Raw genomic sequence first — 12750 nt, 5'->3', positions numbered from 1 at the left:
CGTCAATAACTAACATTACAGTTAAAAGCAAAAAATAAACAAAGACATACTTTGTGAAATAAAGCTATTAATAAGTAGGTACATAATAATAAAATTCTGTAATGTGAAAGTTATTAGATTTTCAAAGTATTTTTACAGTTTTAGAACATTTTTTTTTCAGTAAACATTTAAATAACCGGTTATTGGTATGTAAGCATTTTTAAGTCTGTTGACAGTTTATTGATATTTTATTAGTTAATTTAGTGGAATAGACCAAATTTGCATGACAATAATTTAAACATCACAAACACAATCAATACTCATTGTATATTAGCAAATATCTCTCAAGCAATCTTATTTTGAAATTAAATAGCTAAGTATTTAACAATGCGTATATGCTAACAACATATAAATAAAAGAAACCATCACTCATATTACAAATGATGAGATTAGTTTGTGAAAAATCTAGGCTCAAAATACGTGTACTGGTATAATTTAGATTTTCGCTGTGTACACCCTGTTTTATACCACTCAGAGTAAGTTATATATTTGTGTAGTTTTTAATACTTGGAAATGAAGCACTTGTGATCACTATCTCATACACTAGTCTAGTTCTCCAGCGTTGCATGCGTCTTCGTAAGACTTGCCCTTCTGCTCTGGGTCTAGTTTGATCATGTCATCAATACGTAAGATTGTAATGGCGGCCTCGGTTGCGAACTTCAGTGACTTGATCTTGGATATTGCGGGTTCGAGCACGCCAGCTGCGAGGTTGTCGCGTAAAACTCCTTCAGTTAGATCTAGACCAACCCATTTGAGGTTTGCATGTTCGACCTGTAACAATGAGTGTTTTTATAACTTTATTTATGTTTATTTATATTTTGGATCACATTATTTTTAATACTTTCGCTCGATAGGAAGGTATTCTATCTTAATGGCATTTTTTAACATTCTCTCCACCTAGAGAAGCCCAGCTAGGGCTGAGTTTTTTGGACAGAGAGTCTATCTCTTTTAGGTATGTATATTATGTAGGTACAACATCCAATGATGTTTTACCAATACAATTAAGGTTTTTGTTGGAAGTTGAGCAAACAGCATTCCACATTTTTAGTGTTGATATTTATTTTTAGGCTGAAATACAAATTTGCCTTAATACTGCAAACAAGTTGTTTACGTAAAGCCCGGGCAGTACCTTGGTCTGCGAGGAGTTGTGGTATGCACGCAGTTTGGCCACCAGGTCGGTGGCGTCACGCGCCGCGTTGACTGCCAGCGTCTTTGGGATCACCAGCAGCGACTGCGCAAACGCCGCTATAGCGAGTTGCTCGCGGGAGCTCTGCAGGGCAAAAAGATTGTTGTTAGCTTGAGACGCAGTAGTAGATTTAATTTCTTGTTCAATGGTTCACATGTCATTAGGTTATTTTACTAATGTGTAATGAGTTTCCTTTGTAAGTGGATTTGTTTATTGAGTTAAAGGTACTTGAGTTAAAGATATAATTATACTTGGTATAAATTACATACATAATTATGATGCATTGAATAACTTTGGGTTAGTAAAAGAATTTAAAAATAACAATAGAATGCCATACCAAAGTAGTAGCGAAGTTGTCGAGGTAAATAGAGAGTGCGGCTTCAACGGCTCCACCTCCGGGCGTGAGTCTACCAGACTCGAGAACCCTGCGAACGGCACAGAGGGCGTCGTGTGCGGAGCGCTCCATTTCGTCGCAGTAAGCGTCGGTCGGACCGCGGAGGATTATGGAAGCCGCCGTTCTTGCTGATGGTCTGTGGAATTTAAATATATTCATATATTTTTTAAATGCCATTTCGATGGTAAAAAAAATAAAACATAGTCTTGAGCGAATTTTGATTTTGGTGAAGCACTTCAATAAATGCCCAGAAAACCACACTATTCTGTAGTAGCCTAGTGTAACAAAACATGACCTGTGTCAATCTTAAACTTACCAAAGTTATGGGAAAGTAGAGAATAGAGCCATACATCTTAAACCATGGGTGATGAGTGTCAGAGTATTCAACACAGCAATCAATCTCTGGGCTGATGATAATGACTTGTCATTACTCCTAGTGTCACATCTGTGTGGTGGTTTTGAATAAAATCAAAAAGCATTTCCAAGGGTTCGCATTAGACGGTTATAGTCTGACAAAACCTACTGAAATATTAATGCACTGCCCTAAACTTATTCTATTTCAAAACAAAGGCAAATTTATATCTTACCCCTTAATTAAGATAAGCTGATCGTCGCAAATTTGTTCTTGGACTACTTCTACAGCTTCACCAATCATGCTTGGTTCAAATACTTCTTCGCCTATGCAGATAAAAACACAAATTAGGAATTTCCATTCTCAGCTATTTTCATGTAGATACATGTACATAGATACAGCTTAACAAATAGAGTAAAAAAAGAGGTTTAAATATATTGATTTTTATAAATTTAACCCTGGTTAAAAGTTTTCATTACATAAACTATAATTCATTCAATCTTAAGCCAGACTAGCATTTCAAGATGCATAGTTTTTCTTATGTCTCAGATAGTAATAAATACAATATAAATTATTTGAATTGTATTAATAATATTGTATTTTTATTGTTCTATTTGTATTAAATATCATTTTTGAACAATGTTATTTAATATAAATGGAACAATTTAAATTTTTGCAAAACATATAAGACAACTTTTAATAATTACCATCCATATTAGTCAAAGAAGTTAAGAATGTTGCTCCCGTCGCCTTTGCGATTCTCTTCAGATCGGCTTTCTTACACCGCCTTACACCCATAGCTCCAGCTTCAACAAAGTATTTCAGACACAAGTCATCAATACCACCAGAGCAGAGAATGACATTGACTCCTGTAGCCAAGATTTTTTGTAGACGTTCCTTTGTGATGTCTAATTCACGAGCACGGATGGCCTCTAACTTTTCAGGATCAGAGACAAGTACCTAAAATATTACAACAGAATATAAATCAAATGTTTTTAAAATCTTGCTTCGGTATTTAACATTGAACATGAATTGAACAAATTATTACAAGTGTTCAATGAAAATGATATTTCATTTTTATAAATCAGTAAATTTTATAAGGACAGGATATAAGGGACAATAAATATATGGAATGAATATTAATATTAACAAAATGTCATTTAGAAAAAAAAAGTCGAATAAAGAATTAAATGAGATTACTATTGCAAAATTTTGATATACAACTTAATAAGGTAATTTTCTCACCTGAACACCAAGCTTCATCTTTGTCTTTTGCAGTGAGAAATCGAGACAAGCAATCTTAGCATTAGTAATCTTCTTAGGCATGGCTTGAGAGGCAACTGTGCAGTTCAATGCATAGCCTTTGATCAATACACTCTCCCTTGCACTACGTCCATGAGCTTTGAGAATGTTAACAGCCTTGATTGGGTATACTGCATTGCCTTTTGAATCTGTGACTTTGACGGCTTGCGCTGCATCTACTACCATCTCTGAGAAGAAATCTGCATCACTGTATTTGGTTTGGTCAAGGTTTTATTGTTTAATGATACATATTTTCTAAAACCACCACTATATAGAATACCACCAGAAGTGAATAACAAAAAAAGGTACAAAATTATGATTTCATATCCATAGGTAACAAAAATTAAAAGTTTAGTTTTTTTTATTATGATTATAGAACAATGGTAGTTTAAATTACAAATGATTCTCAAATGTAAAAATCTTTTTTTTACTTTCTATTGAACTTTAACAATTTAATTTAAAAATAACTTCTATCAAGAAAGAAGAATCCTTATCATCAGTGTAACAATTCCTGTGACAAATTTCAATATACTAATAGCATTAGAGATATTGGTTATATATAACAATTCTAAGTTTTAGAAAAAGGATACGCTCCAATCAATTTAGAAGACATTGTAGTTTTGGCAGCATTGATGATGGATGGTCTACCAAGAGACTCAACAGTGACAGTCAAGTTGTCCTGGATGTATTTGACAGCCTCTTTGCATGCAAGCCTATAGCCGGAGATGATGCTGGTTGGATGAATCTTGTTCTTTACCAATTCATCTGCATTCTAAAAAATATTTATCATCATTATCATATACAAATAAAAGATTTTAGAAATTAGTATCATGTTTCGGTTTATATTTTTTTTCATACAAAAAACATACTCTTGTGTAATATGGCTTATGTACTAACATGCAGTCCATAACAGACAAAAAAAAGTAGTAATAAAAACTCTCAAAATTAGCTCCTTTTTTAAAGATTACTGGTATATTTTGTAACATTTCATTTAATGATTTGTAAATCTTACCTTCAGTAATTCAGCAGCAATAATAACAACCGATGTAGTTCCATCACCAACCTCTTCATCTTGTAATTGAGCCAGCTCAACTAACACTTTAGCAGCTGGGTGTTCAACTTCTAACATCCTGAGAAATATTGTATTTGGATTAATTACATGATAAAAGAGACAACACAATGAAAAAATCAGCTACTGATAGAATAATAAGCGACACTTTATTTCCTTAAAATGTCTAATTTTTTGGCTTTATTTATATTGTATACTTGTTAACATTTTTCAAGCAATATATTATTATGTATCTTTAAAACAACATGCTATATTATTGTTTCCGTGGTAACTGAAATGTAGTTTATAGACTTGTTAAAGAAATGGTCGGATGCCTGAATTTTTTTCAGCCTTAAGTGTTTGCCGTTTCATCATGTAATGGGAATAAATAGACAAATTACCTATGCATGCACTCAAGTCACTTAACTCACTCACTTAATAATGATTTATTTCATATTGTATTGGGTAAAATGGTTATAAAGAGCAGAACTGTGAGTCTTGAAGACATGTTGTAACAGGTTTCTGGTTAGTTTGGATTTGACAGACTTATTTTTTAATTAAAGTATAAGTAATTTTATAATGAGCGAAGTGGGACGAGCAGCTAGTTTATATAGAACAGTACACTTGAAGAAACTTACTTAAGAATAGTAGCACCATCATTTGTAACTGTGACATCTCCAATGTCATCAACAAGCATTTTGTCTAATCCAACTGGTCCCAGAGAGCTTTTTACAATGTTCGCTATCGCTGCGGCTGCCATTACTAAAATAATTAAATTGGTAAAAATAAAAAATTCTATATGAAGTGCATTAATGAACTATTTTTTAAAAAGCATTTCAATAAACAACAAAGTCACAGTAAACTTAAAAATCACATCACATTTATCAATAATATATTAGTTTAATACGATTTTTTTTGTAAAAATTAGTTTTAGTTGTCTCGAATGACTAAGCCTCATAGGTTATATTATAGCAATATAGGTAAATACGAACTCAAATTACAGAAACTGGTTATTAACATGCAATTTACTATCAATTATGTCTTATTTATTTAAAATATACAATTATTTATTTCATTATCATGTAATTTTCTTGAAGTTAAAAACCATAAGCAGCATCGCATGTGATCTACCGGGGTACATTTTGTAAAGTTATGTGTACTTTACCATTTTGAGTTCTAACTGGGGCTCCAGAATGTCTCGTCCCCGCAACGGACAAAGGTGCTGCTAGCGTCGACATTTTCCTGGTTATTTATCTTATAGATTTAATAAAATAAACGCTCGTCACACTTTTTTGATTCTGGAAGAAAGAACAATGCACAGTGTTGCCAACCTACAAAATTGTATGACAATAATTTAAAATTATGACATATGATTATTTGTATGTTGCCAGGGTTAGTATTTTGTAGTTTTTTAAAACTAAATCCTCGTAATGTTTAAACAAGTGCTTCACAAAAACTAATAACAAAAAAATATACATATATGTTGCTGGCTTTTAATGAATTATATTTTAATCCAAGAATATTTTACAAAGAGTATACAGTCACTATAAATATGTTTGTAACTTTTTTGAGTACTCATTTTACGATAGTAAAATTGATTGTATCCAAATAATATGTTGTTAGTAGACTTTTCAAAATAAGTATTAAATTTTACCGGTTCTTTAAGTGCTGTTTGACTATGTTTGTTATTTTATTATTACAAAGGAGACTAAGAATGAATATATAAAGTATTAAGTAATTTTAATATTTTTTTCAATAAGACAGTTTTGCATTATGTTTACAAAAAAATGTATTTTATTATATGTACCGATTTTTATAGAAATTTCTATTGATTAAAGAACCACATGTTCACATTAATCTAAAAGTATCACGAGCGATTGTAGTTAAAAACTCATCACTTTAATCAAATATTTTAAATAGAAGTTTTCTACTCTTATTGGAGAGTCGATCATTGCTAAATTTTTCGGTGACGAATTTACGAAAAACTAATAGAAAATCTAAAAAGCCTAAAATTTTATTCAATTCTTAGTTTAATGGCTTTTAGTTGTTACAGATTATTTTGGCCAATAAGTGACATTGGCCAAAATAAGTATAAAATTTAATTACGTTATTAAATTTTAGGTTTCCAATTTGTCGTATACAACTTTGAGCGAATTCTAGGTACCTATTTAAAAAAAAGATAAGTTTAAAAATACCAGAAGAAACTATACACCAGAAGAAACTTCAATGTTCTAGTATACGCTAGTGTTACTGGTTATATGGCGTCTGGGTTGGTACGAATACTCTATTCTACTGTCTAACATAAATACTGTGTGTTTCTGTTATTTATTCTATTGAACCATTGTGATTACAGTCACAAGGGAAATAACAAGTTTGATCATATATTTAAATGAAAACATTTATAGCTCGACTAACTTACAAATCTTATGAAGTATATAATTTAAAAACTTGTTATAATATTGCTTTACTTAAATTATAATAAGATAAGCATAATATTGTGTTTACTTTTAGTAGTTGCAAAAAATAAACATTGTACGTGAACTTTTGAATATTACATATCATGTATTAAAGTAATGTTCGTCACTAAATTTTGCAACATACAACTCTCGTCTGATTACAAACGACGTGCTCAAACATTCACGAAATACTACCCTAATAAATACCGTATGAAGTTCCCACATTCATTGGAATGCCCCGCAGCGTGTCGCATCTATAACAGACCGTAATCTCATTTTCTTGCACCGATAAAGTTCGAGAGCAAAACAAATTGTGGGTAGTCGCGCGCCTGCGCTAGTCTGACACACGCAAGCGCCCCGTCAGTACGCGTTAGTCGCGCGTTGGCCATTGCCGCGTTCGCACAACTTCGTTCGTTTGTCACGCGCCATCAACACGCGATAAATGGCGCCCAAACTGGGACCTCTTTATCGCGGGTAAGTCTACCGATTCTTTACTTTAATCAACAAATAATATGTATGTTATCTCATAATTTATAAAATATGGTCCACGCAGCATCCGATTGCGAGGGCGTGGTAGTAGTGTTGGGCGGAGGCGTATCGAGGTGATAAGAAAACGTCCACTGTCAACAAACTCTGTCATTATATAAACTGTTAAACTCAGAAGTGGAGAGTCATCTCAAAGTGCTTATTGATTTTCCTCTCCGCAGATATCCGTTTAAAATATGCTCGTACTTCTGAGATGTGGCTTTATACGGAATGTACAAGAAGCAACGTTTGAAACGTTAACACCGAATTACTAACATCATTTTCCAATTTGTCCTGTGAGCGTGTTATTATCTCGTTTCGCCATTACCTACCTCTGACATTGTTAGATCTATATATAACTTTTAACGGAGCGTCCTAGTTCGTTTTAAAATTTAATTCTCTTCATTTTCACTTGACAAGTTATAATATGTATGTTAACCTAATTTCGTTTTATAATATAGATACATGTATGGTATATTCTTAAGGTTATGGAAATGTGTACTGCAGATGTAATTTAAAATGACTACAATCCTTGTAACTGTTGAGGCAATTAATATTTTTAGTTATATTTTAACTTTAAGCTTTAAGAGAAAACTTAAAATATCTATTAATCTTTAAGTTTAATCAATATTGTTTACTAACGAACCTCGTATATAAGTTATCGGAAACATGTAATAAATCTTTATTGAATCAATAAATCAAAGATTAATGTGAAGAACTACACTTCTATTATAAATGCGAAAGTATCTCTATTACCTCTCGTCCGATCTTAATGAAATTGACATTGAGGTAGCCTGGGATCTAGATAAGAATATACATAGGTATTAAAATGACGAGATTAATGCGCAAAAAACTTACGTACGTATTGATCATATACAAAAGTATTTGTTACCAAATGTCTATACTAATCTTACAAATGCGAAAGTAACTTTATGTGTCTGTCTGTTGTTTGTAAAACAGTGGTTTTACTGTGAAACGACAGCACCACCACCTGATTAAATTTGCTATGAAGTAAAGTTGAATTCCGCGAAAGGACAAAGGTTATTATTTTATGCAATAAATTTGAGGATAAACCCCTAAAACGAGAGAGAAGCAGCATGCCACTACTAGTACGATATAGTGAATTACCTACTTAATACGATTTAAGAGCAACTAAGGAGTTGTTGCCGTTTCTTCTCACTAGAGGCTTCTTTCCGAAACGATGGTAGAATTGAAATGTTAACGTTTCAAACATACTTTATTGCCAAGGGTTTTTGAATAAACACATTTTGTTTAATTTTGTTTGATTAAGTATAATAAAATAAGTCGAAATTTTCATCGAACATGCGTGTTCACTAAGAGAGGGTTTATAAAATTTAACACCTAAGGGGTAAACCTCTTAGGGGGGATGAAATCTTGTAAATGATAACTTTTGTACGAAGTTCGAAACTGAAATTCTAGTATCTATTATGTAGTACTACGAAATACATTGTATGTACTAACACAAGCAACCATATAATTTATTTAAGAGTTAATCCTATTCTTTATAAGAATATATTTATAAAGACCTGCATAGAATAAAATTTCCAGGAATAAGTCCTAGGTACGTAGAATATACTGACAGAATATTCGAGAGCAAATTACAATTAGCTGTAAGAAATACCTAGTTATACAGCCTAGCCCTACACCTAATATTTAGGTGTTATTTCTGGGAAATGCTACTCTGGTACTTAAAGTAGAAATTGTTTGATATTCGTATGTTGCTAGACCGTGACGTTTTTAATGGTTCTATAAACTCTTGACCCAAAAATGAATGTAACATGCAAATACCTTTAAAATATTCTTTATGTATTTTTTATCGTATTAATTAAGTAAACAAATGTTTTTTTTTTATTGCATAACTCGCACCAATTGGGTATGTTAAATGTTAATGATTAATATTATTTACACCTATATGGGAGTATAAATTCTTACTAAATGAATCTCAAATCTGGCGTTATAGGCTAAGTGATTTTACATTGTTTTTCTTTTTATTTTCTTTCATAAAAAAATATAAATATGTTTGAGAAAACACATCCATATAAGGTGTGTGTGTATGTGTGTTTAAAGACAGTCTTGCAAAAGAATTTAATAATGAATGAGATAGTTTTATTTCAAACCATTATTTGTCTTCGAAATTTTGAATAAAATGACTTAAGAACATACTATTAATTTATTAATTAAATTCAAGATTAGTTCTACCGATAACTCTTCATTTATAATAATTAGTAAAAATATACGGAAAAATCGTCAAAAAACCGAGTTTTCTGGGATATTTTCGAATAGGACAAATACGATTTTTTTTCTTCAATAGAAATTGTATCAGTAGCGTTTTTATAATCTTTACACATTGAAGTGCAACCTAGATGGTCGCATAATTTTTTTATATACAAGATATATTGTATAGATTATTGAGATAAAAAGTCAACTTTTGTCAATACATATAAAGATCAATATTTATTTTATTTGGTGGTTAGTCAAGAGAAAACTAATAAACATAAACGCATGAGCCTTCCCATTTTACGCGTTTAATGTATGCAAGTTGCCATGTAAGAGCTAGTACCAAATCGTATTAAGTATTTTTAATAAGTTTATATTCTCTATGAAAAAGAGACGTGAGCCTATGAGAAGGTGTTGTAGGATACCCGGATGGAACGAAGTTGTTTTCTCTTTCAGACACAGTGGAATAAATGAACTATAAAAATGACATTTTTTTTCATATTATAAATCGTACGTGAATTAAAAAGAATATAACAAAACTTAGGTTCAAATGGTGTTATGCAAATCCGTTTATCAGAAAGAGATAGAAATGAGAGAAAGAGAGGCAAAGATAGCTATTGTAAGCCGGGCAAAAGAACTTCGTTTCAAAATATAACTAAATTAAAAAAATATATAAATAATCTTCATTTTACAAACAGGCACAAGGGACGTAACAACTTAGTTCCCAAGGTTGGTGGCACATTGACGATGTAAGGAATAGTTAATATTTCTTACAGCGTTATTGTCTATGGGTGATGGTGACCACTTACCATCAGGTGGCCCATATGCGTCCGCCAACCTATACCATAAAAAAAATGGTGTTACATGTAGGGCTAGCCTCGGAAAGTAGATTTAGTCAAGAAGAAATGACAAGAAACTTAGTATTTATTTTCTTCTAACATTTAAAATACAAAGTTATGTCTCATATTTTCTGTTTTAACAAAGTCAACTAACTCTTTTTGTCTTATATAGTATCTTGTGTTAAGCAATATTCTTTATTACAATATTCACAATATTAATGTTTATTAAACAATCGATATAAATATGTATATGAATTAACAAAGTTAAAAATATCTGAAACGAGAAACTGGTCCTAGAAAGGATTTATTATTGACTTTGCGGCGTCGGAAACTTGGCGTTATAAGCTTATCCTTCCTTCTTGTTGGTATCACTGATTCTCTCAAAATTATCCATGCTATTTTATGTATATAAATGGCATTGTTCTAAATGTATTGTGATGTGTCTGTAAGTATTCCTAATTTGGTAAAAAAATTGTGATCCACGCTTTTTATAATCTATTTATAATTTTATAGGTGTTTATGAATTAAGCGCAGCAAACGCTAAAAACACAGAAAAACAATGATTTTTTTCAAATTAATCCCAAAAGTCACTCATTATCCATGAGTGACTTTTAGGATTAATTTGGATTAAAATAATAAAAATTGATCCTCGTAAGACACCCTTTTTTAATATACACCCAGAGCTTCGTGTAAAATCATAATAATGTTTATGTTTGTATAAAATTTAATAAAATACGTACCGAGCTTAAATAAGTGTTTTTGAGTTGGTCTGGTTGTTTTTAATGCTGTTCCAATTGAGAGCCGCTTCACAACAACTCGATAGATAGGCTTACCATCCTTTATATCCAATTTTACTTGCTTTTTTAGATTGCTCTTCTCGAATTTTCTAGAGTGTTAGAAGAAGTACTTTTCAGTAAAGCCAAAAATATGGGATACTCCAAAGAGTCCGTTAGAGAAGGAATCAAAATATCAAGGCAAAAAACGATGGAATAAAATATCACAAATCTCGGTAATGTGAAGGGTTCTATATCTTTTCAGTCTATTGAGGGATACATTAAAACAAATAGAATACAATTAATTGTTTAAATCAGGAAATATCTGGATGTACCATAAACTATTCTGGGTCTAAAATTTATGCATACGTTTAATAATGACCTAAATAAATGGTACAAATTTGTCAAAATTGGTACATAATTTAAAAGAATCTGGATCCACCCTAAAGAAGCTAGCTATCTCTACAGACTAGGGAAGAAACAGAGGATTCATTTACTAAAAGAAACTATTAAAATCTACGCTTGTATGATACCTAAAGCTCCATTATTTTGTTGTAAAACTATTAGAGTATAGTGGTCCGTTTATAGTAGGTATATAAAAAGTAAAATATATAGTATAGAAAAAGTAAAATTCGAAGTATATGTAAGTAATAATTAAAGATTTTGCGTTTATCTTCTAATATAATAAAAAAAATCAACCTTGAGGATAGAATATCTTGTGTACAAACACTAAAAGTGAACTCACTATTTAATAGCCAAAAACGTTATTCAAAGCTGGTATAAATGAATAACCGACATAATTGGCAGTGTTTGGCATCATAAAAATACAAGAGCAGCCCTCTAGGCCACAAAATACAATTTGAAACAAGCGTCGAAGCAATAATCCAACATCAAATAAGTTATCGATTCTGAATCCGTCCGTGTTCTATTTCGAATACCAACAAAATTCCCATTTACCACGAAAATTCGACCGAGTATCGAAAAGCACATTACTGGACTATGAATATAAAAAGTTATATCATTTATTTAATATATAGGTATCCTATAGTAGCAGGTTTAAGAGTTGTATATCACTTTAATGAATATTTTGTTTAAAATAAAGTAAAGTAACAGCCCGCAAACTGCTGCTTTCCACACTGCTGGCCTCAGGCCTCCTCTCCTAATAAGGAGGGCTTGGAACATATTCTACCACGCTGTTCCAACACGGGTTGATGGAATGCACATGTGGCAGAATTTCGATGAAATTGGACACATGCAGGTTTCCTCACGATGTTTTCCTTCACTGCCAAGCATGAGACGAATTATAAACACAAATTAAGCACATATATATGTATATATAGTGGTGCTTGCCTGAGTTTGAATCAAATCATCGGTTAAGATGCACGCGTTCTGACCACTGGGCCATCTTAGCTCCATGTTTAAAATAAGTAGTAAATAATACACAAAAATAAATGGTAGTGATATCTACCACCACCAAAAACAATTGTATATTGATGATTTTGAAAAAATATTTTTTCATACTTTCCCTGACAGTTTTAAAAAACAAACTATGGTTTGTTTTATGGTCAGTTAAAGTCTTCCAAGAAATTTGACACATG

The 12750-nt window shown here is 31.6% G+C and overlaps 2 protein-coding genes across 6 annotated transcripts in view; one reads left to right on the top strand and one right to left on the bottom strand.

Moving 5' to 3' along the window:
- Positions 1-238: 238 nt before the first annotated feature.
- Positions 239-5682, bottom strand: LOC124535166 (T-complex protein 1 subunit alpha). Its single transcript, XM_047111264.1, has 10 exons — positions 5487-5682; positions 4960-5083; positions 4286-4403; positions 3864-4045; positions 3217-3481; positions 2679-2931; positions 2207-2297; positions 1563-1755; positions 1169-1309; positions 239-810 (listed from the first exon to the last, which is right to left on the bottom strand). Exons 1-10 carry the CDS (start codon positions 5557-5559, stop codon positions 583-585), a joined length of 1668 nt encoding a protein of 555 aa, XP_046967220.1. The 5' UTR covers positions 5560-5682; the 3' UTR covers positions 239-582.
- A 1400-nt stretch (positions 5683-7082) lies between these two features.
- Positions 7083-12750, top strand: part of LOC124535104 (cubilin) — a 136294-nt gene continuing 130626 nt past the window's right edge. For 3 of the 5 annotated variants that reach the window (XM_047111171.1, XM_047111172.1, XM_047111169.1), the window contains exon 1: positions 7123-7251. The gene's annotated coding sequence lies outside the window, so the exon portion shown is untranslated. Of the gene's footprint in view, positions 7252-12750 lie in introns of all 5 variants that reach the window. The other 2 variants (XM_047111170.1, XM_047111173.1) reach the window with 1 other exon arrangement.

Source organism: Vanessa cardui, chromosome 14 (genome assembly GCF_905220365.1).
Source record: "Vanessa cardui chromosome 14, ilVanCard2.1, whole genome shotgun sequence".
NCBI lineage: Eukaryota > Metazoa > Arthropoda > Insecta > Lepidoptera > Nymphalidae > Vanessa > Vanessa cardui.
This window is presented reverse-complemented; position numbering and strand designations above follow the sequence as displayed.